This window comes from Lethenteron reissneri, chromosome 13, assembly GCF_015708825.2.
Source record: "Lethenteron reissneri isolate LAM-NWPU_2019-01 chromosome 13, ASM1570882v1, whole genome shotgun sequence".
Classification (NCBI taxonomy): Eukaryota; Metazoa; Chordata; class Hyperoartia; order Petromyzontiformes; family Petromyzontidae; genus Lethenteron; species Lethenteron reissneri.
The window spans coordinates 5,718,871-5,745,441 of NC_083791.1; the positions used below are offsets into that span (position 1 = coordinate 5,718,871).

Genomic DNA, 26,571 nt, shown 5'->3' on the forward strand with positions numbered 1-26,571 from the left:
TGGAGCTCTTTGGCATAAACTCAACTCGCCGTGTTTGGAGGAGGAGGAATGCTGCCTATGACCCCAAGAACACCATCCCCACCATCAAACATGGAGGTGGAAACATTATGCTTTGGGGGTGTTTTTCTGCTAAGGGGACAGGACAACTTCACCGCATCAAAGGGACGATGGACGGGGCCATGTACCGTCAAATCTTGGGTGAGAACCTCATTCCCTCAGCCAGGGCGTTGAAAATGGGTCGTGGATGGGTATTCCAGCATGACAATGACCCAAAACACACGGCCAAGGCAACAAAGGAGTGGCTCAAGAAGAAGCACATTAAGGTCCTGGAGTGGCCTAGCCAGTCTCCAGACCTTAATCCCATAGAAAATCTGTGGAGGGAGCTGAAGGTTCGAGTTGCCAAACGTCAGCCTCGAAACCTTAATGACTTGGAGAAGATCTGTAAAGAGGAGTGGGACCAAATCCCTCCTGAGATGTGTGCAAACCTGGTGGCCAACTACAAGAAACGTCTGACTTCTGTGATTGCCAACAAGGGTTTTGCCACCAAGTACTAAGTCATGTTTTGCAGAGGGGTCAAATACTTATTCCCCTTATTAAAATGCAACTAAATTTATAACATTTTTGACATGCGTTTTTCTGGATTTTGTTGTTGTTATTTTGTCTCTCACTGTTCAAATAAACCTAACATTAAAATTATAGACTGATCATTTTTTAGTCAGTGGGAAAACGTACAAAATCAGCAGGGGATCAAATACTTTTTTCCTTCACTGTATGAATTTCAGAGCAGATGCTGGGGAACAAAGAGCGTCTTATGTGGAATTTGTTTTTGTCGTGGAAGTGGTTTAAAATGAAATGGATGCTCAAATAAGATGGTTGAATCTCGATTTTATGAAAGAAAAGAAAATCCACAAACAGCCAACACCGTTCAAAGGTGTCTCACCTTGCAGCCTAACAAAACAGAGAGATATCAGATTGAAAAAAATGCAGAAGTGAAAAAATATCACATTTCCAAAACAAGCAAAAGAACACTGCTTTGATTTAAAGACACGAATCTCGTGAATCTAATCAGATTCACGCAATCGTGACTCCTTGCCACAGGTAATTTGAAAGAAGCCCTCCAATGTCTTTCCACAGTGGTTTTAGTCCAACAGCTTGAGGGTGCTTTGCAGTGGCTCTGCGGCCGTCTGGAACGTTTTTCCTTCCGATATTTGGACGCCACTGGTGCGATGTGCTTTTACATCTGGATTGAAAACTAATTTCCTGAGAACTGCTGTTTGTGTTTGGTTTGTTGTCCTTCCCCCCGCACCTCCGATTAATTATCACGGTTAACTCTACGTACATAGATTACCGTAGCTTATCAACGTCCAGAATTTGTGTAAAAAAATCATACTGGACTGGTTTTCACCTTCAGGTTCTCATCAGCAGAGGTTGTATGGGGTAAGGGCCCTCTATACACACGATGGCACCCTATTTAATGCAAAAACAAGACTGCATTTGAAGAAAACGTGCATTGTTGCGGAGCACTATCGAATCTATGATATCTTAATGTATCTAATAATGTATCTAATGTATCTAATAAACATTACCTGTACATCCTCTAATGTTTCTCTAATCGTGCAATGATTACGTTAATTATATGATTAATGTAACTGAATTTTCGCTTTTATTTAAAACGTATTTTAACCATGCCAACGTATCAAAGTGTGGTTATTCTGGGTTGGACTCCAGTTTTGACTGCTCTATTTGATGAGAATAGACACAGATGATTTTTTAATTAAATCCACAAACGAAGACTCAACTACAAGCTTGTAGTCAACTAGACGAACACAAAATAATAATATAAAATAATAATATAAAATAATAATATAAAAAATGCTCATTAAATTAAAGCTCACAGTGTATTGCAATTCATTTTTCATTTCCTTATTGCAGGCAGGTCATGTGATTTAACGCATCACTTACCCTAAAAATACCCTCATACAGTAGTTAGAACATCTGTGGCAAGCTTTTGCCAGTGGTCATTGAAAATTAGCAGTCGTGAAACTTTATACATGCTTGGTTTCCTTTGTTTAGTCTAATTTAAGTTCGGTTGACCATTTGGCAAACGGAGTCTTGTTGGTGTGTCACGGGAAGACTTCAGTTGCGTCTTTGCTCTGGAGACGGGGTGATCGATGATCGATGTCCGGGCGCCGCGTCGATGGTATTCCTCGCGATTTCTCACTTGAACAGAGTGGGCGCTTGTGTGGCATTATGGGGCCAGTCGTGCACACATGTGTAGATTGCTCGGCGGTAGAGCAAGCAGTCCCATTATCCCAAGGCCTCCGAATTAAAATCATGGTTGGGGGTCGTCTCCACCTGTCAATGGGCACTACCTTTGGGGAAGTCGACATTGGTTGCCCTATGGATAGACTCGCCCCCGCAATAGGAATACGGAATCTCCGCCGGTTTCTCTGCAGGGCTGTACATAGAAGATCATCACCATCAATACCTCAACGCTCATTTAAGCAGGAAATCACTTGGACTTGGTCGAGGACTATAAAACAAGTACTATTTCGTTTTAAGTCGAACGGTGGTTGTTCTCCGGAGACACTAGACCCGGCCATGGGAATAAGCAACCTTTCGTTACTGACTCAAGTCGACGAAATAGAGGTGAGCATAGCCTGGTGCTTAAAAAAACAAATGCATTGGTGCTACGGGAGAAGAATTCAACGCGACCACGAGAAAATGCGAACTCCGAATAGAGTATGCAGTCGTCAGGGTCAGGATAACAAAGATCCCCGTATAGCCTGTAACAGACTGTAGGGGCAAGTGCTGTTGGCGAGCACCTATAAAGGCCAGAACGGCACACGAGGGGGTGGGTGACCAGCACCACGCCCGGCCACCTTTGTCTCCCCATTGGCGATGATTAAACACCGCACCGGGTACTCATTTGAGGCTGAGTCGACCTAGGGGAGGCCCAGGACTGGTTCAGATAATCGTCACTGATTTTGGCCGTGAGTGGGAATCGAACTCGGGTCGCCAGGTTCGTAGCGCTAACCGCTAGAGCCCACCACTACCTCCTGCATACCAGGTGATGGAGATAACGTCTCTTTATTTGAGAACGAGTTTTTGTTGTTGGTATGTAAATACTGAAAGGCACAGACAATAACAAAAACAACTGTGCACGATGCTGAACGTTTTTGTTCCCTGACATTGCACCGTGCCTTGGGAGTTTTACAGAGTTGATAAAATCAAGGAGTTTTCAAGAGCATTCCATAGAAAAAGAGAACAAACGTTGGTACCACAGGAAGAGTCTGGTTTCTCTCGACCCCGGACGATAGCGTGTAACACTGTGACATGGGGCCTTTAATATCCCTGCGTTTGCACCGTCGATTTCACAACAGCCAGACGTTGTCGTCGCGACGGTTATCCATTGCAGAAGTCGGAAAGTCCCTTTCGCATTCCTGGATTGAAGCCAAGTTGTGGTTTTTTAAAATAAAAATTTACAAAGCAAGTTGGGAAAACCCCAAAACTACAGCGGGGAGCCGGAGACGGATACAGCAACAGACCTTGCTAGGGAAGAGCGTGGCGATAACAAACAACGCAGTTGCCACCTCAGTAGATACGCATTGGGTCTCGCTCATGTCTGAAGATGAATGCGCGGGTTTGACAGGTGCACTTGAATGCAATGCGACTTGTGATATTATCTTGTCTGTCAGGGGACCGTGTACTCGCCTTGAACAACTGAGACACACTTCACGGATGTCTGTGCCTTTGTAAAAAAAGAAAACCTGTTCTCGTGTGCTGTCTACGATGTTAACTACGAAGCAGCAACGAGGCAAGCTTGATAAGTACGTGATGACACCATCATTTAATTTTATTTATTAGGTATAGCCCTGTGAGCCTTGCGGCTCTTGAACCGGGTGCAACCGCAACAAACAAAAACATGAACAAGAAAACATCTTAAAGTGACTAGAAAAAAATCCAGGCAAAATCAGCAAAATCTTTCAGAAAACCCGGCTGGTGAAGGGTGTTAATTGGTGATCAGGCAGACCGATCGATCGATCTCTATACGGCGGAATCATTCACACGGCTGAGTGACATCTCCCCTCTCAGGCGAAGTCGATCTTGAACGTACAGCGAGCCACAAAGAGGCAGTCAGAGACACGCTGCTAACACCTATGGGGCCGCCCATAAATGACGTCACGCACCTGGGAGGGGGGGGGTCAGACATTTGTGACGAGGGGGGTGGGTTGAGAAATGTGACGTCACATAAAAATGCGCAACTTTAAATAAATATAGACAAACACGTTCTACTTAATTAAATATATATTTTAATAAATGTTGAGTTTCTTAATTGTGCTTGTGCCCCACTGCATAGAATTTAACTAAACAGCAGGCATTAAGAGACCTTATTTCTCCATAACCAGTTGCTGCAAGGATTAAAACCGTGTAAATCTAATAAATCAAGTTGACAAGCAAACGCTGCTTTAAGTTACCAAACTAAATTTGTCCAAAGTCAAGTCACAGCTGAATTCCTCCTCAAGTGAACATTGAAGCGACGCTAATCTACCAATCTCCCGTATACTGTACAGCCTTGAGACCTGTGGTACGGTGCTAAAGAGGTTCAATATACCCATACACACGTAGCCTATTTAACTACGTAGAAGTTAAACACGCAGAAGTTAAATATGCGTACATACGACTGCCTATTGTTTTGCAAGTCACGGTGTCTAGGCAGCGAAAATAAATTTTAAAAAAAATTGCTTTTCGCAATCAAATATCACTCATCCGTACAAACCCCGTTCTTTCCATCACGAGTTAATTTTGGCATGGAGTTTCCAAAAATTCCCCCGCTCTCTCTCCCTCTCTCTCTCTTGCATGTTCACGACGTCGTGTGGGAGGCGGTGATTGACGTGAGTTGCCGCACCACCACCATCACCATCACACGCCCTCCTCCCTCTCTTCTTAACTCTCACCACGAGCGCTAGCTTCGCTTCATTCTCTTGCGAACTCGCAGTGCGCGACGTCTCCCACTTCGCCGCAGTTCGCCACCACCACCACGACGATGATGATGATGATGGCCACGAAGAAGAAGATGATGATGATGAGGACACCGATGATGTGGATGCTGCTGCTCGTCGCTGCGACCACCCTCACCGTCGCGCAAAGTACGTAACCGTCTTCAACGCGTGCTTCTCACAAACAAGCAACTCGCCTCGGACCGCGACGTGCGGTCAAGGAGACGTTTAAATGGCCCGTTTTTGGGACGGCGAATGCGTCGATTTAGCGGGCGATCGCTTTTTAAATCCTTTATATTAAGTTCACTTGCTTGCTTGCGCGCTTACGACCGTGCAAATCTTTCGGTCGTTTTTTAACCCACTTCCCGTGATCCAATCGAGCTGACATTTTGCACACAGACTCGTTGTGCGTGACAATTAATTTTCGTGAAAACTTTTTTCCTAAATTTTACACTGTTTAGGGAATTTTTTAAAATATTTATTTACCAATTGCTTAATGGTGGCAGACAATCATCTGACCCATAGGTGGCAGCCATCTCAAGCCAGAGGACGAGAGGACTCTCGCTGCCACGCATATAAAGGATTTAAAGTGAAAAACTTTGTTTTTACGGGTTAATTTTTTTTGTTTTGTTCGTTTCGTCCGCTCCGAGCGAGAGCAGCAGAAAGGAGCAACGCGTACGTTGCTGCCAACGCCCTCTGCTGCTGCAAAGGTTGCGATGAGGTCTGATCCGGACAGAAGCCCCCGTTAGTGTCGTCCGGGGTGGCTGCTTGGAAGGCCTTCGGGCAATCTTCTAAATTCGTAACACGGACGCACGAAAGACGTTGGTACAACAAAAAAGTAAATGCGTTGGGGACGCACGCGTGCAAGACTGCATCGTTACGTATTCTGTTTGGCGTTAGGTGTTTGTTTAAACTTTGTTTAACATCGACTGTCGTGCATGCCACCCTTCCTCGTCTGTCATCACACAGCAATGTTCTTGACTGATGTTCAGAGGGGGTAGGGGGGGCATTTTTGCCGATAAGACATCAGTATGTGAGGACCGCCACACATTTGAAACGATTGACGGTTTGACAGCACGATAATGATGATGATGATGTGGGGTGTTCTCACTCGTTGTGTATTGCCGGGGGCCGCACTAAAGGCCACCAGGGGCCACTAGTGGCCCAAAGGCCTTGCAATGAAGAACCATGTCCTGCAGGCTTGACTGAATATTCGCAAACCTTAAACGCCTAAATATTAATTTAGCCTTCCCTTCATGTAATTGGCGTTTGGTGCTGCTCCGCATATGCATTTGCACTCAATTGTTGCTTTGAACGATGTTTTCTAGTTTTGCGCTGATTTTTTTCTAACCTTGTTTTTGTATTCACCTCGGTACAGAATATGCAGTATAATTCCTCTTATCCGTTGTGATGTAGTGGACCAATATTATGGGTCCTATTTTCCGCGCCTTTATCCGCAATTAGATTCTACTTATCCGGGGAGAAAATGTTTTGCGAATAATCATGGATAATTGGATTCATTTTCCATTCAACTCCAATTATTCACAAAAAACATGGGTAATTGGAAACCGTTTCACAATTACTTTTGGGTACATTCCTAGATGAGTCGGCGGATAATTGGGGGAATAAGACCGAAGGTAATTGAGGATTTTTCGTAGAGAACAAGAGGTGTGGATATTATCTGTAACTCACATCTCCATACCTCCTTATGAATGATGTTCATCTAATTGATTAGCACCAAACAAAATAAACATGAGAGTGGGTGATTGACTGACTGTGGTATGGTTAGGATATGGTGAATTAGACAATCTGTACAATGCAATGAGCTCAATTAAAAAAAGTGGGATAAAATACGTTTTAGTTTTCACAAAGATGCACGTCATAACCAGAGTGTTCTGTTTAAAAATAAAAAGCAGGAGAAACACATTGGCTCTTCACTTTATGTAGCAGAATTATATTTTTTTATTTGTTTGACCAGGTAAGGCCCACTGAACCATCCATATAGCTCTTATTCAGAAGCGACCTGGCCACGACTGATAGCTCAACGAAGTGGCTTATCACGTGGAAATCTGTTTCAGCCAAATGCTCTAAACGCGTGATGTTGATTATACATGTGGAGGGGAACCCCGGAGGACCCAGAATAAAATCCACACGAGAACATGCAGACTCCAAATATACAGGCCTCAGAGGTCGGGATTGAACCCACGACCTCCTGCCTACTGGGCAAGGTATTTAACAGCTCGCTACTATGGCGCCCCTAAATTACATCACTGGGAATTGAAAATACGTGAAGCAAATGAACGTCACCATCATGAAACAAACATTTCTCGAGCTATTCACACCACGTGGTAAAGTGTTGCCCCGAATACGTGCACCAGATGTTAAATTAAGCTTTTGTGATATGCACTTCCGTGGGCTGTTATTTAACGCAGACCGCACAATAAGGCTAAATCTGGTGGAAAGACCAAAGTAAATACAATCAAAAGAAAGATGGAGGATGACAGACATTATTTGGCCTTGTTTCACCCCTGGTTATGTGTGGGTGGCTTGATGTGTGTAGAAAACCTACAAACATGGGTCAATGTAGCCCGCATGCCCAGCCTCCGCATGCCCAAGTAGCTTCCGTTTGGCGGGGGGGGAGGGGGGTTAAACGGGTACAACATGGGCTGGAGAAGAGATGGAACTGATGCACTACGGGAGGATGTGGAGTTGAGTGGACTTGCCATAGACTGGTACCAGTGGTGTCAAGATCGGCCTCTGTGGAGGAAGCTCGTGAAGGACGCTACTGGACAGTTGGAGGCAGTCGCCCTCCAACGCTCACAACAAGGCTAAAATGCAGAAAGTTGGCAGAGTAGGGGGTACAGCTGATGCATCTTCCAGTCATGTCAGGCAGCCAATCCATGGCATCTGGGTCTGTCCCGTGATCTGTCAGCGAGCTTTCGACACTTCAGGTGGCCTCAAAGTGCACCTGGCCTGGCACAGACGCCGTGATGACGTCACCGCCAGTTAGTGGCGAATGGCGGGTATTGGTATACAACCTGCAATTGTTTTCATAAAACAATGCAGTACAGTACTATATCGTAATAATTAAAAGGGTTATTAAATGGAGTAATTGAAAATGGGAGTTTCTGAATTTCCTGACAGGTTATTTGGTCTTATTGTACAACGCAAATATGCACGAAACGTGTGAATACGCATCGCTATATGGACTCTTGTATGCGAGCACCTATTGAGGACGCACAAGTTGCATAATGAGGTCACGAGCACGTCTTCCGTGAAGCTGCTATGTTGCTCCCAAATGTCTTCACAATGAGGGGAAGCTGTTCTTGCAGGATATGAATTGTACCGGATATTCTGTTAAAAAATAAAAAAAATTCAGTCATATGCTTGGCGGGTCGCAAGCAGTTCCACCGTTTCAGTTGCTAATTAGTGTCGGGATCGTATCACGGGATGATATTTCAATCTGGAATCCTACAGCTATAGCAGTGAAATATTGTTTCGCTTGTTTATCCAGGAAATCCAAGCTGAGTCTCACGACTCTTTTGTCAGGAGGTTTCTGTCAGCTCTTGCAGTAAGGGGGAGGGAGGGGGAGATTGCTATGTCTATTCCGATTGAGTAATTTGAAGGTCATTTCTCAGATTTTTGGACCATGGCGCTGGCACACAACGGCCTACTATTGCGAACGTATGTGCATATGTTGAACTTCATTCGCATCTTCTTGGTTCTTTCGGTAAAGTCACGTAGAAGGGAAATAATACAATAATTCAGACGCTGTCTTTCCGACAGACCTGTTCTTCACCTGAGGACGGCTGCTTGCGTTGTGGCCGAAACGTCGTGAGAATTGTATTTTATTATGTTTCATTTTTATTATTTTATTATTTCCCTTCTACGTGACTTTACCGAAAGAACCAAGAAGATGAATCCCTGCAGTCACGAAAGCTTAAAATCGAAATTCTTTCGCACCGTACGTAGCCAACCGTGCCACGAATTGGAGGTGCCAATGACGTCCACTGTGAAAGGAGACGGCGCGTTTCGTTTTCCGTGAATGCGCTCGCAGAATATAACCAGGGCGGCCATTGGGTTCGAACCGCTGAAACAAAACGTCGAACGAGCTACCGTGAGGCCACTTCACCGCCCCAGAAGATGTTGTTCCAATGGCTTTTTTCAAGTCCCTTCAATAATAATCGATCCATGATATTCAGCAGTGGAATACAGTACCGGAGTGCTCTAAATTATTCGGAATCAATCTTTAGCTTAGCAAATTCACACACCAATATTTAAACATAGGAATGAGACGTTTATATTTTAATTGCATTGGTGGAGGAATGGCTAGAAACGCTACGTTAGAGCTAGGCTAACTGTGGACTCTGGTTCATTCTGGTTGAGTAAACAAATGCTGCAGGGGGATATCATTGGTCTGCAAGGTCAATGGGCTGATGGGACAAAAAAAATACTTTTTTTCACGTGGAGACATGAACAGAAGTATATATCTTGGGGCCTTTTTGCCAGTATCAAAGTAGGAAAATAAAGAATAGGTTTTACCTTTTCTGGCAGTAAAAACAGGTTTTTCGATGTTCAAACACCAAATAGAAACCTTTTTCAAGGAATCACGTATGATTTAACGACACGAACTTGTGGTGAACACGCAAACAAACATGCTGTGACAATATTTGCATTGTCTATGATAGCACTATGTAACACAATTTTTGTTCCTGGGTACTAAGTGTTATTTTTAATGGCTTATGCCAAAAAAGTATATAAAATGGCTAATATTCCTCAAAAACTTTGCTTTTGTGACCAGGACTTTATGTGAAGAAATGACACAAATGCACACCACGTTTTCTCATTGAAAATAAGTACATTTAAAAATATCACTGTCCTGGTCACAAAAGTAAAATTTATGGTGAATTTTCTGTACTTTTGAGGCATAAGCAATTAGTAAATAACACTTACTACCCAGGAACAAAACAGATTGTTCCACAGTGTCATACATTAACAGAAGTATGTTTATTTCCTTATCCTTTATGCGCCAAAACAACGAATAATATTTCATGAAACAGTAATACGATTTTATACATTATCGAGATCCGCTTTTTGTGTTTAGTTTGTTGTCCTTCTCCTGCACCTCTGGTTAGCACGGTTGGTTACGTACGGCGCAAAATAAGTTCAGCATTAGTACATTGAAAAATGTAAAACAAACAAAGCCATGACATGGACAGATTAACACGGACAGGGATTTCAAACTATTGCGGGAAGGACAGACACTTGGGCTCTGGAGTGGTGTCATGGACATCCGTGGACAATAGTTTTATAGCTAATCGGATTCCTCCAGTATAAATATTGAGATTCTGTTATGATTCGCCCGTTTTCCAACTTTTTTTTTGGCTCAAAAGAAGTCTCACTGCCCTTAGCAGCTGCAACAACAAGAACAACGGTCATTCGCCACTAAGTGGCGGTGACATCACCACGACGCATGTGCCAGGCTATGTGCACGTTGAGGCCACGTGAAGTGTCGAACGCCCGCTGGTAGGAGGTCACGGGGCAGACCCAGGTTCCATGAGTCCACTGCAGAGGTCACACCCGGGTACCCGATACACGTACCCTACCCGATACCCGGCTACCCGTACCCGGCCGGATACGGGTACGGGTACCTGTTTGCGACCCTGGTGCGGCCGGGTACGGGTACGGGTAGGCTGTGAGTCACTGGTGAGTAACTGTTTGTCACTCATTTCCCAACGTCTTGTCTCTTCTCACAATTCAAGTTCCTAGAATCAACCAACCCGCGCCTGCAACATCCCAGAGGTCGCAATCAGGTACCCGATATCCTACCCTTAACCGTACCCGGCCGGGTACGGGTAGGGTACGGGTGCGGCCGAGTACGGGTACGGGTACCCGTTTGTGACCCTGGTGCGGCCGGGTACGGGTAAGGAATCAAAACCCGTTTGCGACCTCTGGTCCACTGACTGACATGACTGGCTGATGTACCAACTGTATCCCCGACTGTAGCAGCTGCACACAAACAAACAAACATCCACTTTAACACATCTGGCAGCGGCTTTTGGCTCACCATCTAACCCATTTCCTTCCGATATTAGGAAGCCACTGGAGCGATGCACTTTTAAATCAAGATTGAAAACGTATTTCTTTAAAACTAATTTTTGTGCTCAGTTAGATTGAAAACTTATTTCTTTAAAACTGATTTTTGTGCTCAGTTAGATTGAAAACTTATTTCTTTAAAACTGCTTTTTGTGCTCAGTTATATTGATAACGTATTTCTTTAAAACTGATTTTTCTGCTCAGTTAGATTGAAAACTTACTTCTTTAAAACTGATTATTTTGCTCAGTTAGATTGAAAACTTATTTTTTTTAAACTGATTTTTGTATTCAGATTGAAAGCTTATTTCTTTAAAACTGCTTTTTGCGCTCAGTTAGATTGAAAACTTATTTCTTTAAAACTGATTTTTGTGTTCAGTTAGATTGAAAGCGTCTTTCTTTAAAACTGATTTTTCTGCTCAAATAGATTGAAAACGTATTTCTTTAAAACTTATTTTTCTGCTCAGTTAGATTGAAAGCGTCTTTCTTTAAAACTGATTTTTCTGCTCAGTCAGATTGAAAACTTATTTCTTTAAAACTGATTTTTCTGCTCAGTTTGTTGTCCCTCACCCGCGCCTCCGGTTAGCACGGTTGGCTACGTGCGGCACGAAAGGACTTTGTTCAACACACATCTCGGGAGTGTGCAGCGCTCCAGAGCCGTGACCCCGTGACCTGAGCAGCTCATTGGCATGCGAGCCAAGTCGCTTTCCCCGGCGATGCCGCACTCGAACCGAGGCCACGCCGTTTTCCCACCGCGGCTTGGCTCGTACGAACAACGAGCCCCGCCACGTGGTTGTAAATCTTGTTCATTTTTTTTGTTTTTTGTTTGTTGCGGTTGCACCCAATTCAAGAGCCGCATGGCTCACAGGGCTATACCTAATAAATGAAAAACTGAACTAAAAATTTAGAGCCAATTTCCGAGAAATGCACTGCTACACTTGAGAGTGGTGCTAATTAAATTAAAGTATTTTAATTGTACAGAGGAAGATTCCACCCCCCCCCCCCCCAGGTTTGATCTTTTTTCAGTGGCCATAAAAAAGGGTCGATATTAAATTATAGCGCAACACACATAGCGTGTTGTTGCGCGCTGTTTGCCTGCGACTAAAACAATCTGAAGGTAACCGTTCTCATTCGGTCTTGGAAGCAACGCAGAGCAGAGCTTGGTTAATTCTTTTAATAAAAAAAACCTATCTCTTGATTTCTAGATTTGAAGCTTTTTTCGGTAAAGTCACGTAGGTAAAAAAACACAAGTCTCCGTCATCAGGTGGGACCGTCACAGCTAAATTTACTGTATCAAGTGAGAACAAAAACCTAAGAGTATAAACCCCATCTCAACAGCACTGTCGCCTTTTAGGTAAAAAAAAGATATATACTGAACATCATAGGGGACGTATCAGGCAATGCCCCTTCTTATTATGGCCCTGAGTTATGCGAACGCTGAGGCTGTCGCTCGGTGGAAAAGGAACTTGCGATGAGACGTTAACTGCAGTGGCTCTCGCTTGTTTTACTTGTTGTGCTTTTTGCATTTGCTGTACAGTGAGTAGGGAAGACTTCGCATTGCCAGCACGATGTAATCGCACTGCAAAGAGAGGAAGCAATGTCCCAGCGAAGCAAATTACTCGCACGAGCCATCATCTTAAAAATAAACGACACTATAAATAAACATATTGATGCTGTTACGGTGTGGGATTTCTCATCTCGGCCGTGCACATCAAGAGAGGCCTTTTTGCTTAAAAAGAGCCAATTTTCAGGCGAGGTAACAGGAGGTAACCAGTCTTGTTGGGATCACAGGGATGAGCACATTGCAGTTGATCATCGATTCATTATCCGGCTGCTTACAACATTATGCGGTGGTCCCGGGCCGATCCGGCGAAACCGCTCCAATGGCTGTAAGCAGTCTGACGATCGGTACCACGTGCGTAAGAAACACAAACATTTGCTATGCCTGATTTCAGTGTCAAATATTATAAACGGGACATTATACACTACGTACAAGTTAAACAATGCACGTATATACAGCACCCCGTGCAGAGTTTTCGAGATTGGAAGTAGTACAGTACATATGGTAACTTTTTAGAGCAGGATATTTATTCTTGTCCTTTTGTATGTTTATTAATGCCAATTTCATATAGTATCACAAATTTTAAACACAAAAAAACCCCATAATGTCACGCAAGAATATGAAAAGTAAGCTACTTTAAATAATGATGATTCGTCATGGGACCTCCTTTGCCAATACCAAAATATGAGAATATGTTTTCCCCTTTTTTCTGGCAACAAAACAGCTGTGTTAAGATGTTAAAACACCAAACTGAAACCTTTTACAAGGAATCATGTCTGCATTCACCACAATACTTGTGGTACAAATGCAAACAAAAAACATACTCTGATAATATATGCATTGTCCTTGAAACTGATTGGTCCACACCAGAGACAGCTTTCTTTCGAGCCTAGTCTCAAGCGGTGTTAGATCAGTTTCAAAGCAAATGCATATATTATCAGAGTACGTTTTTGGTTTGCATTCTGACCACAAGCATTGTGGTTAATGCAGACACGATTCCTTGTAAAATGTTTCAGTTTGGTGTTTTAACATCTTAACACAGCAGTTTTGTTGCCAAAAAAAAGGGGAAAACCTATTCTCAATGATGATTCGTGAATAATTATCCGGCGTTTTAGAAAATCCGGCACCCTCTTCCTCCCCCGAAGCCGCCGGATAATATAATCGATCATCGACTGCAGTTGTCATTCAGAAAAGAGAGCAAAAAGAAGACTATTTAACACGTCGGCTTTCGCAACCAATATTATTCATAATCAACGTTTTTGGGTTTAGATCGCGTTATTTATAAATGTGTCGTAACCCTCCACCACCCGACACGGCCAATCAGCAAAAAAGTGTCACGTTGACAAAAGACAAATAATTCATTACTTTAGCCCACCGGTGTGTTGAAGCGTGAAACCACAACATTTACAATTTTTTGAGTACGACGTCTCGCTGGTAATTACATCCAGCATCATCGGACAATTCGCCTGTCTAACCCAAAAACTTTATTATGAAAAGAAGACTGGCGAACCGGATTTAACCATGTGAAGCAGCAACATTGATGGTTTTTTTTTCTGTCTAATGCACACCGTGTCCAACCAGCGCACTGCGTGTCGCAGCATGTCCTTCTGTTCCCCTACCCCGCCGGCACTGCTCAAATTTGGCAATCACTCACATCGTTTATTTTCCCAAAGTTATTATAACCCTTTGCTCAGCCCACTGTGATTAAAACCAAAGCAACAGACAGCCCTGAGTAAATGTCACGTGAGAGCAAATGGCGTTGTGTCATCATCATAATTTACATGTATTTGTGAGGCGCCTTCCACTAATGTACGCTAATTGCTATGAAGGTGGCGATGAATGTCTAATGTAGGTTTGCTATTGTATTTAACAATACAATACGGTATTCAATTCCATCGAATGACGAATTTCTCTTAAAATGTTACCTTAACTCAGTAGAATGTATGTCATGTATGAATGTTGAACTTCTTTCGCACCGTACGTAGCCAACCGTGCTAATCGGAGGTGCGGGGGAAGGACAACAAACTAAACACAAAAAGTAGTTCTAAAGAAATGAATTTTAAATCTAGATTTCAAAGTGCATAGCTCCAGTGGCTTCCTAATAATTGCCACGTTTGCATGCTTTTCATGTGGCTTATAGTACAATTAAAATATTGCTGAAAAGTTATTAAGCGGTAGGTCGCTCAGGATAAATAAGCTTGCTCTTCGTCTTTTAATAATTTAAACGTTACATTTTATAGTGCGTACAACTCAAGAGGCTTCCAGAAAATTATGTTATTTAACCAATGTGCTGTAAATTTATCCTAAACATATTCCACGAAGCACTGATTTAATGGGTAAAAGCTATATTTTTTGGGACCTTTATTATTGTGAACTTTAATTGTTATCATTTCATAATAAAATCTTTGTCAATATGTATATTTTCCTCGTAAAATTTGCAACAGTAAAACTGATGTGATAATTTTTCCAAACGAATGATACAATTATCGTGAATCTTATGACTGATATATCGTATGATATATTGTACTATTGGCATATCGAGGCGACCAAAAATACCCACGTGGTCAGTGCAGACATATACTCACGCAGAGGAGAAAATGCCTCAGAATTACATAGTGTTGTGTGTGAATACCTGCACATTGGTAAGTGTGAATATAGCCGAGGCATCATAGTCCGAATTAACTCTGACTTATTGCGATGCCTGGTGCATTCCTTGCATTTTAGACCTCCTAAAAGTGATGGAGGCTGAAAGATGACGACAATGATAATGGCCACCTATGAAAGACTAACGTTTAATTTCTCTTCACAGATGGTGATGTCATACTGAGAATACGTACGTCTAAACAAAACATTTTCGAGGGCGACAACTTTACCATATCTTGTACCAACTCGTCTGGATATTTAAATCCAAATTCCACCTTTTCCTGGGAGCTGCCACCGAACATCGTCATCCCAGAGCAGCAGTTCTCAGACAACAAGCAAACCATCAGCATCGTGTCAGTCAGCAGGACGTATAATGGGAAATACAAGTGCTCCATCGTTGGCACAAGCTTTGCAAACGACAAGACCATTGACATTTACTGTGAGTATCCCAGCAAACTGACACTCAGAGAAAGGCGTTCCTTCAGCTCTTTCACCATTACTCTTTGGTTCTTTCGGTAAAGTCACGTATAAAGATAAAATAATAAATTAAATAATAACATACGACGTTTCGATTGCAACACAAGCAATCATCCTGCAGTCACGTAAGCTCCAAACTCTTTCACCATATTCCTCTGAAAGATACCGCATTCCAGAATCACTACACAGGAGTATAGCAATGGAAAGGAATTGACTAAACGGTCAAAAATGCATACCGCTAACTCCACCGTATTCACGTATGCACTTAATGTTGAATGGCGATTGTTTTTTGAGAGTTTTTCCAGTGAAGAAAGAATTTCATTCCCTTATAGAATTTATAATAACATTGAGGTGAAAACTCAGCTCTTGGATAATTAACGTCCCTATGGCAGGAAGGAAACTGCACAGGACAACCACTCCCCACACGAAGTGGTACTAATTTATCTACACCAGTGAGCGATGATGGGCTGAATTAAAACCCCCAAGCAGGAGTTGAGCTCGCAACCTTCCGATTGCGAGCTGCTGCTGACCCACCTCGCCACTTACACAACTGCTCCATCACTTGCCGTGGAAGCCTTAACAGTTCCTCACAACCAGCACTTTGGCCGTGACGGTTTGTGAGGCCAAAATGTGATGCGTTTTTAAATCCTTTATATTAAGTTCACTTGCTTGCTTGCTTGCGCGCTTACGACCGTGCAAATCTTTCGGTCGTTTTTTAACCCACTTCCCGTGATCCAATCGAGCTGACATTTTGCACACAGATAATTTATTTTCGTGAAAAAAAATTCCATAACTTTAGACTTTTTAGGGAAAAAAAATTATATTGAATTACCAATTGCTTAATGGTGGCAGGCAATCATCTGACCCATAGGTGGCAGCCATCTCAAGCCAGAGGACGAGAGGACTCTAGCCGCCACGCATATAAAGGATTTATAGTGAAAAACTTTGTTTTTACGGGTTAATTTTTTACGTCTATTGTGTGCAGACCCACCGCAGGACCTGAAAATAATGGCAGGCCACGCATCTCAACAGAGATATGAGAAGTCACTGCATGTGTTCGTCGCAGAGGGAAGTCCACTGACTCTCACCTGTGAAGCAGTCTCCAAACCAACGCTGGAGTGGTCATGGTGGACTTTGGATACTGATCTCAACAAGTTCACCAATGTTCTGTCCGTAAATGAACCGCGAAATGGCACCAATTATACTTGCAAAGGCAGATATGAAATGGACAGTCAATTGTACGAGATGTCAGCCAGCATCATCATTGAGGGTAAGTACTGTGTGAAAGATGTTTGTTTTGGGTTTTCAGCAGATTTTATTGTTTTTTTTTGTCAATACCAAAATATAAGCCTAAATACCCATGGCATTTTTGGATCATTCAAATCCATACTTTTAATATCCTTAACGTGCGCCTTTTTAAATCTAATTTCCCCTCATGTATATCGTCAATGTTTCGTACGAAAATACGTACAACAGATTTCAACACCTGATTGTGGGTTATATTCTTCCCGATGGTTCTGAGTTCGTGTCCAGTCGATTTGTTTTGTTATGAGACGCTAGTCACTGCCGTGTATGTACTGTAAGAGTGCCTCATGCAGTCGACAGCCTCTAAACTATCCAGTGTTAGTTACATCGAGTACTGCCTGGCGAAGCTGCAACGATTTGGTGGGCATACAGGAGCTACCATAGGAATGTGGAATTTCTCACTGGGAGTGACAACTGTGCACACAGATGCAGGGAAAGAACCCCAGTCTACGGAATTACCATCCCCACAGATGTTTATCCTACCATAGACCAGATTTTAATTCAATGACCTGCCTTCCTTGGGTCGTACTTGTCAGTTATTACATCCCACTCCTTTGTATTTCAGTTGGTGGCATACGCTAGAACTCCATTTCTTTAGCTTTCGTGTAGGAGGGTTAAGCTTTAGGGATTAGGACCAGGTGTTGGTGTTTAGGGCTACGGTTATGACAACATTTCTGCCGGAGCTGCCTGGGGCTGATCTCTGGAAAATGTTTCCCTATCCCCACCCCCCTTTCTCTTATTCTCTCTCGGGGGGAGCAGGGTCTAGGGGGTGGGGGGGGAGGTGGTGGTTGGATGGGCCTTGAAGAGATTCCATGAGAAATTAAGCCCTAGTTAAAACTGACACCTTTTTCACGGAGCGTCAACCCAAGATTGTATAACCCATTGTTGTATAACCCATTGTTGTATAACCCATTGTTGTATGACCCATTGTTGTATGACTCATTGTTGTATAACCCATTATTGTATGACCCATTGTTGTATGACCCATTGCTGTATAACCCATTGTTGTATAACCCATTGTTGTATAACCCATTGTTGTATGACCCATTGTTGTATGACCCATTGCTGTATAACCCATTGTTATATAACCTATTGTTGTATAACCCATTGTTGAATAACCCATTGTCATATAACCCATTGTTGTATAACCCATTGTTGTATAACCCAATGTTGTATAACCCATTGCTGTATAACCCATTGTTGTATAACCCATTGTTGTATAACGCAACCCTCACCTGGGCAGTTGATCTGACGCTTCCGATGTTGCAGAGTTGCAGCGTCCCATCTCGCGCCAATGACTACTTTTAGCCGAGGAAAATGTCACTGCAGTGCATCTATCGACGTGCTCACCCCGTGTGTCCCTCCCTGTCCACAGTTCCTGTCTCCGTGCCCACGCTCACGACAAACAGCACAGGGGAGGCTAAAGAAGGAGACTCGGTCGCTATGAACTGCTCGCACGATAACGGCACGGGGCAATGGTATGACTGGACTCAGAATGGGCAGCCGATCATTGAGGTGGAAGAGAGGAATATTTTCTCCAAAGAAGGTGCCTCCCTGCTGGTGAAGGACATCCAAGGGCGTGACAGCGGGGAATACCAGTGCACGGTGCAGAACCATTTGGGCAGTAAAAGTAGCAACGTCTTCAAGATCAACGTCACGTGTGGGTTGCTCGCACTGCCGTATGCAACCATCCACGAACACCACATGTACATGCACAACAACATCCCTGTTGTACATCCACTGCTGGATGAGGGACTCCCCACATTGTGCGGCATTGTGCAGGTTATTTGACTTTATTTGATCATGCTCGCCATAAAATAATTAATTACAGATGCAGGGACAAAGACGTACAGTACGATTGACTTTTTTTCTGCACTGCCCTCTGCTGCCCATGATGTATCCACACAGCCCTATGCTATCCAGGCTCAAAGCCTGCTGAGCTTCTGAAATCTAATGGGATTGGGCGCATTCCGAGTGATCTGGTCATAGGTTTGTAAAACAGCGTGAATGCAAGTGCAGCTCTGTCTTAAAGTGCTGGACAGACACTGTCATTAACACAATCATACAGATTTTTCATATCTTCAGTTGCTTTATTCAAAAATGAATGTTTGGATTCGTTTGTGTGGCTTATGTAGAGCAACCATTAAAACATTTAGTTTGGAGTGATTTGGCCATTCAAATGCTTTGAGAGTTGAATTACAGATACACCGTATTTTTAAATCATGTTTCAGGCAGTGTGACATTTTATGGTCCATGGTTTGGAGTTTGGAGTCACAGCCTTGCAAAGAAGATCCACATCATCCTTGGTCAAGCGCTGCCTATTGTGGCCGCGGAAATATCAAGCATACAGTGTGATACTTTTGTGCTAATGCAACAGCTTAATGGGAAGAATGATTCCCATTTACAAGCCTGAATCATTGCAGTAGGCAATACCCCTTAGTTTAGAGATGTGAGGAAATTCCTCTGGTTGAACAAATCTACTATTGAGTCACTCCTGTCCACATGGTGATTGACAAATATATGGATCACAGGATAATGCAATGTTAAGTTAAATTACAGTCGGTGGACCTCGGTAGGGGATATTGGTAGGAGAGATGATCATTGATGAACTAAACCAGTGAAGGTATGGCAGTCGAAGGAGAGCACGCCCCTGATATGATGACCATCGCAGACACGATGTGGTAATGAACTCGTGGACAGGTGATGGAATGTGCCATCGCAGAACCGCGGGGGATAGTGACGGTATAGGTTAGGAAGGCTTTCATCCGGCAGTGGATAAACGGATGATGACGACGATGATGAAAAAGCAAATCTCAAAACGCACGGTGAAATAAATAACTACTGCAATATCGTCGGCATGGAAGTTAAAACAAAAATGTGTTTTAATGTTTTCGGTGGATTTTTTTTCTCTCTCTCGTTTGTCCTTCACAGCTGAAAATAATTTAATTTATATCGTGATCGCTTTAGCGGTCATTGCATTGTCGGTAGCAGGCGGGCTGGGAGGCATGCTGCTCTGGCGCAAGTTGACACGCAGTAGATCGTAAGTCCTCCACAAGCACATTCTCACGAACCATTCACCACGATTCATAAATATGCGCTCAACCGAAACATAACGGAGGGGTGGGTGACGGTGAAGTCCGAGTCTTGATCAGGGGTTGGCAAAACCTGCGGCTCTTCAAGGACTGCTCCGAGACATTATTTATTGAGGGCCATCTCGTATTCACGTGCATTGAGGCTCTTTAAATATTGAGTTTCTTACCGAATTCGAAAAAAAATGGCTCCTCTCGTTATTTTGGTTGCTGACCTCTGGTGTAGATATACTTGTTTGCCCTTGACGGTACTTCATGAACTGGTCAGTGTGGATTGAAATACCGTTGTCTCAAGGACTGATGCAAGGGGTGCCATGGTGGCGAGATGTTAACTACCTTGCCTGGTATGCAGGAGGTCGTGGGTTCGATCCCAACCGTGACGCCTGCTGCTGTATATTTGGAGTTTGCATGTTCTCCTCGTGGCCACGTGGATTTTCCCCTCCACATTTAGAAACATGTATTTAGAGTATTTGCCTGCTAGAAATTTCCATTTCATTGAGTTTTGATTTGTGGCCAGGCTGCTTTTGAGAAAAGAGCTGTGTTGCTCAGTGGGTCTTACAAGATAAAATAAAATATAGTTAGTTAGCACCCTCTACGAATGTAAGCTAATGGTCGGGATTGCCAAGTGCGATGACTGCTGCCCCCCAAGGCTCCTACTCCAATTTAAATAGTAAGAACTATATAATGAATGGTTAAAGCGAACACTGCTTGGCACCGAAATATGCGAATCCTGTATTAATACCTTGGTATGGTAAAAAAAAGAAAAATGTGTATCCCCAAATCTGTTGGTACTAATGACACGTAATTTATATCACTGAAAAGCATGTTTATTTCATTTGTGTTTTCCTGGATTTGTTTTTTGCCACAGATATGACCTTCTTAAGCAGATAAGAAAAATAAGCGAACTTCCGCCTAAGCAAGAATTAGTGTGAATGTTGAAAACAGCATGAGAACCTGGAAGAGGGAGGGTTACAACATTCCAATAAGATAATTCGCTAATCGTGTTCTTCTTTGATTTAGTCGCTCGGCACGAAGGGCAGAGTAACCACTTTGCTCTGTGAGCGATGCTTTGGGAAGATTTGTAACAATGAAATCCGTTGATATCTGTATTGCAGAGGTCGCAAACGGGTTTTGATTCCTTACCCGTACCCGGCCGCACCAGGGTCGCAAATAGGTACCCGTAACCGTACCCGGCCGGGTACGTGTACTCGTTCCCTACCCGTACCCTACCCGAAATGAGTGACAAACGGTTACTCACCAGTGACTCACGGCCTACCCGTACCCGTACCCGGCCGCACCAGGGTCGCAAACGGGTACCCGGCTACCCGTACCCGGCCGAGTATGGGTAGCCGGGTATCGGTTAGGGTACGGGTATCGGGTACCCGGTTGCGACCTCTGCTGTATTGTCAGAATTTCCATTTTTTTGCTTTTGACGTGTTGTGTTTAACAAGCGTGGTAGCGTGGCACAGCGGTAACACTTAATCCTAGCGGTTGTTCCCGACACGGGGCGCCTTTCTCCGTGTGGAGTTTGTACGTTCTCTCTCTGCAAAGGTTTCCCACACGGGTTCTCCGGTTTCATCTCAGAAGCTAAAAGCAATATGACGTCAATGCTATTGGCCAAACATCCCAATGGTGAAAATTACTACTCAATTGTGATTTCACATCGCAGCAAGAACTTGGCAGGACCCTCCTGAAAACCCGTTTTGGGACTATTTGCTGGGTAAACAAGCTAAAACATTATAATCATACTACATAATGGTGATGCGGATGACAAAAGCTGCACATCTAGAGTGCTTTAATCAACCCTATTAAAAGGGAGGGGGGGGGGGGGTGATAAGCCATCAGCAGATGGCCTTAGGCCCCTCCAGCCCACTGCAGGGGCTGCTCTCTGTGAAGAGACGAATGTTGGTATTTTTTTCCACAAAAGGCCTCTTTGCGAGCCGACGCGGGGAACTCCACGGCTGATGAATCAGAACAGGATTGCTCGTGCAGCTTTTGTTGTCAATTTGTGAAAATCGACATCTGTATTTTGAATCCCCTGTCGTGTTGCAAGCTGGTGCATCATCCAGATGAGTAGCATGAACGCTGCAGTGGCCCGATTTCTGAATACTGTGGAGTGGCCTTAAGTTACTGGTGGGGACCCTATCAGGATTCCTTGCAGACACGAAAGCTTCAAATCTTGGGACCCTATCAGCTCAGCCATGCAATACCCAACACGAAACGCATAATCAACGGCTTTCAACCCGTGGCTCGCACACCCCACCCTTAGCCGGAAGGGACAGATGCTTTATTAACTCCACATTAAATTTCGATTTAAAGCTTTCGTGACTGCAGGGATTCATCTTCTTGGTTCTTTCGGTAAAGTCGCGTAGAATGGAAATAATAAAATAATAAAAATAAAACATAATATATTAATATAATAATGTAATAATATAAGAATTATTTTATTATGTTGTATTTGTATTATTTTATTATTTCCATTCTACGTGACTTTACCGAAAGAACCAAGAAGATAACGCCACATTGCCAAGAGACATGAACTTGAGATTTATCTGTATTGTTGCCATAGTAACTGGGCGGAGGGCTGTGGCGGGGAGGAGACACGGGGACCAGTGGTCTTGATCGAGGCTCCAACATATAAAACAAAGGTTGAGAATCACTGAAATTCTGATGTAAAAATCAAGCGAGAGCCCCACTGCGGATATTTTAGAAGTCCTGGAGCAGCGTCTAAAGTGTGGGGATACATTCTAGATTTGAAGCTTTCGTGACTGCAAGGATTCATATTCTTAGATTTTTTCGGTAAAGTCACGTAGGTGAAGCTTCCGTCTTCAGGTGGAACCGTCACAGCACGATAGCTGTATCAAGTGATACAGCTATCGTGCTGTGTATCAAGTGATACAGCTATCGTGCTGTGACGGTTCCACCTGAAGATGGAAGCTTGTGTTGCCTCCGAAACGTCGTGATTTTTATTTTATATTTATTTTACTTTTATTAATTTTAATTTATCACCTACGTGACTTTACCGAAAAAAACTAAGAATATGTGGGGATACAGGTGAAATGGAAGCGTAAAAAAAACTTTACGAGCCACGCCATCAGAACTTCCAGTACCGATTGACACGAGGTGTTGCGTCGATGGCTGCGGGAGGTTTGTATGGTGCTCATCACATGCCGAGGCACCGACAGCCCAATTGGAATCTTAAATGTGCATAAGGAAAACGACAACTATACGTGGATTGTAAAAACAACATTTTGTACGTAAAAAATCACTGTCTGAATGCTTGAGAAGTTTATAGGAATCCATGAGTGAATTAACCTACCGTACTGGCTTGGTTAAAGTTATGAGAATGATGGATTTAAGTTTATTACAATACAATTTAGTAAATCTGTATTTGTGTATTTTTGTAGGGTCATATAAACTGAACAGCAAGTAGTACACGAGTTAAAACGCAGAGCAACATGAATCTACAAAAAAAGAGAAACAAAAAAGAAATCATTCTGCGACAGAACACGCTATACAAAGGCGATTGTCTCATTGGAATTAAAACGAAAATATGATTTATTTTATTTTACCAGGTAAGACCCACTCAGCTATACAGCTCTTTTTCAGAAGCGACCGGTCCACAAATCATAGCTCAATGTGGAAATGTAAAGCAGCCAAATTATGGTAGCCAGTAAAAATACAGAACTAATAACAATCTCCAGCACAAGCTATATCTCTCCCATGGGGGAAAAAATGGGTATCCTTAAACCCGAGTGAGAATAATCACCTTAAATCTAATTCCCCAGAAAAGTCAAAGGAACATGTCTGTAAACCACACACTACGAATCAAATCAAAAGGGGGGGGGAAGATGAAATGGACAATAGGATTTATGAATCAGCAATTTTACATTTGCGTCATAATCTGTACCATCTCGCTTTAAAAAAAGACATGTGTTGAAGCGGGGATATCCAATACTCCAGTCCAGGGAACAGTCCTTAACTTTAGTTTCACTGTAATATACAAATCATGAAAGGAAAGGATGGCAATTGGCTTCTAGAATGGGTCCCTCGATGCGTTGGTAGTATCCTGTTATGATTTTTTTTCCACCTCTTGACAGTCGCCTAGAACTGATCAATTTTTTTAAGCCAGGAATTTAACTGCCCTGTTACAGTGCTTGCACGTTTGGGTTATGGCAGGGTTAACCATTATGCTGAAGTGAACAATGGCTTCGCTGTGTCAGGAAGCTGGTATGGCTGTTATGGATTTATGGCTGCGGGAAATCACTTCCTTATGTCCATGGACCAATATTCGGAAATGAGTTCCACCCAAGGTAGCAAAAAACTTCAGTCGGACCTACTGGGTGGGGGGGGGGGGGCACGTGCCCCCCCAATGATCCGATCGAAATCCCTAATTTCGATCGGATCATTTGGGGTTTATTAGTAATACATCGGCATTTTGCGACCCCCACTACCGCTGTGTAGCATATTATTACGTGCCAGGGACTCGATGAGATGATAGGTCAGTAGTCTGAGTCCATCATTGCCAATAAGTAACGGCAAAGACCGATTGGGACCTTATTGGTCAGCTCGTGGCCTTGTAAATCTCAACGTTCATCCTACAAAGTCCGATCACAAGGCAGAAACACAAACAAATAGGCAACAAAAAACATGTTTGCCCGTATTGAAACGGCTGTATGCCGTATGGACCCAAAAACTAAATTTAACTGTACAAGAATACGGGGTAAACCGTATGGGTTGACAGGTATGTAGATGTGACTAACTTATATATAGAGACATACTTGAGGTGTATCGTCCTGTGTCACTAGTCGACGGTTTGTCTGAGCATATGGTACAAGCGGTTAAGATCGTACTTTGGGAAGTATTTGAGGGTATAAAGCCAATCACCAATGGTTCCAAATGTAACGTGTTACTTAATGTTAGAGAAAAGTTCCGAATGTAACGTGTTACTTAATGTTAGACAATAGTTCCCAATGTAACGTGTTACTTAATGTTAGAGAAAAGTTACAAATGTAACGTGTTACTTAATGTTAGATGAAAGTTCTGAATGTAACGTGTTACTTAATGTTAGATGAATGTTCCGAATGTAAAATGTTACTGAATGTTAGAGAAAAGTTACAAATGCAACGTGTTACTTAATGTTAGATGAAAGTTCCGAATGTAACGTGTTACTTAATGTTATAGAACAGTTACAAATGTAACGTGTTACTTAATGTTACACGAAAGTTCCGAATGTAACGTGTTACTTAATGTAAGACAAAGGCCCAGCAACTAGAGACAATTTAAGATTGTAAACTGTGGCATGCAACGTGTGCGCTCGGGGAGGCGAACTCAGGGACACCAGTGACGATTATCTGAACCGGTCCTGGGCCTCCTCCCCTAGGTCGACTCAGCCTCAAATGAGTACCTGGTGCGGTGTGTAGTAAACATCGCCACTGGGGAGACAAAGGCGGCCGGGCGTGGTGCTGACCACCCACCCCCTCTTGTGCTGTGCCGGCCTTCATAGGTGCTCGCTTGCCCCAACAATCTGTTAAGGTTATACAGAGGGATCTTTGTATTTTGGTGGTGTGATACTTCATTAATTGTGTACTGTATATATTGCTGCTGCTGCATGCGAAGATTGCGGTGTTTAATTTGAGGACTTTGTATATAAACTACTGTTGTAAATAAACGTTTTTGATACTAGTTTTGAATCTGTCTCACCAAGTTATTTCAATGCAACAAACCGGAAGAAGCGTGTTATGGCATGGCTATGTTTGGGTCGTTGGACTCGTTATTTATGTATTAATTTGTTTTTGATTAGCTAAATTGGGGGTTTTGTTTTTTGCATTATCTGTGTAAGGGACCGGCTAATTGACGTGCATCATTGTGGGATGCAATTGCATGAATGACGCTCTCTAATTCTTAGGTTTTTTCGGTAAAGTCACGTAGGTAAAAAATTAAAATTAATAAAAGTAAAATAAAAAATAAAATAAAAATCACGACGTTTCGGAGGCAACACAAGCGTCCGTCTTCAGGTGGAACCGTCACAGCACGATAGCTGTATCAAGTGAGAGAAATTCCAAGAACACAGTATTTGTATATATACTGGTTGAGGGTGGGAGGAGCCAAGGTAGGCCCTGAATATAATTTTTGTGAGGTTCGGTGCGGCTGAAGCACGCTGTTAGGAATGAGCCTTTGTTGTGTAAACTAGGTGCGGAATGAAATTATTAAAATTAAATTATCATCACTCAGTCCACTCTTCTAGGGCGAGACCCAACTCGTCCCGTACCAATTCACCAGATTGTACGGCGTGCGCGATGTGCTGCTTTTGGCAATCCACACCGCATCCGCCCCATCAAACAGCTCGGAAGCAAGCACCAATACCGTTGACAAGGCACGAGCGTTATCAGGGTGACTGTCC

At 43.1% G+C, this 26,571-nt stretch overlaps 1 protein-coding gene across 2 annotated transcripts; it reads left to right on the forward strand.

Annotated features, from left to right (window-relative positions):
- The first annotated feature begins 4,972 nt into the window (after positions 1-4,972).
- Positions 4,973-25,853, forward strand: CEACAM21 (CEA cell adhesion molecule 21). 2 transcript variants are annotated; one of them, XM_061550917.1, is made up of 6 exons: positions 4,973-5,150; positions 15,464-15,736; positions 16,760-17,044; positions 18,455-18,739; positions 20,011-20,119; positions 23,576-25,853. In XM_061550917.1, exons 1-6 carry the CDS (start codon positions 5,048-5,050, stop codon positions 23,583-23,585), a joined length of 1,065 nt encoding a protein of 354 aa, XP_061406901.1. In that variant the 5' UTR covers positions 4,973-5,047; the 3' UTR covers positions 23,586-25,853. The 2 variants fall into 2 exon arrangements, with proteins under 2 accessions (XP_061406901.1, XP_061406900.1); XM_061550916.1 differs by lacking the exon at positions 23,576-25,853 and adding an exon at positions 21,037-22,612 and having other exon boundaries at positions 4,974-5,150.
- Positions 25,854-26,571: the final 718 nt, after the last annotated feature.

Excerpts from the sequence above, each read along its gene's own strand:
- CEACAM21 (XM_061550916.1), top strand. The coding sequence starts at position 5,048 with ATGATGATGATGATGGCCACGAAGAAGAAGATGATGATGATGAGGACA. Across the intron at positions 5,151-15,463 it reads CACCCTCACCGTCGCGCAAA|ATGGTGATGTCATACTGAGA; the intron begins GTACGTAACCGT and ends TTCTCTTCACAG. Across the intron at positions 15,737-16,759 it reads CAAGACCATTGACATTTACT|ACCCACCGCAGGACCTGAAA; the intron begins GTGAGTATCCCA and ends TATTGTGTGCAG.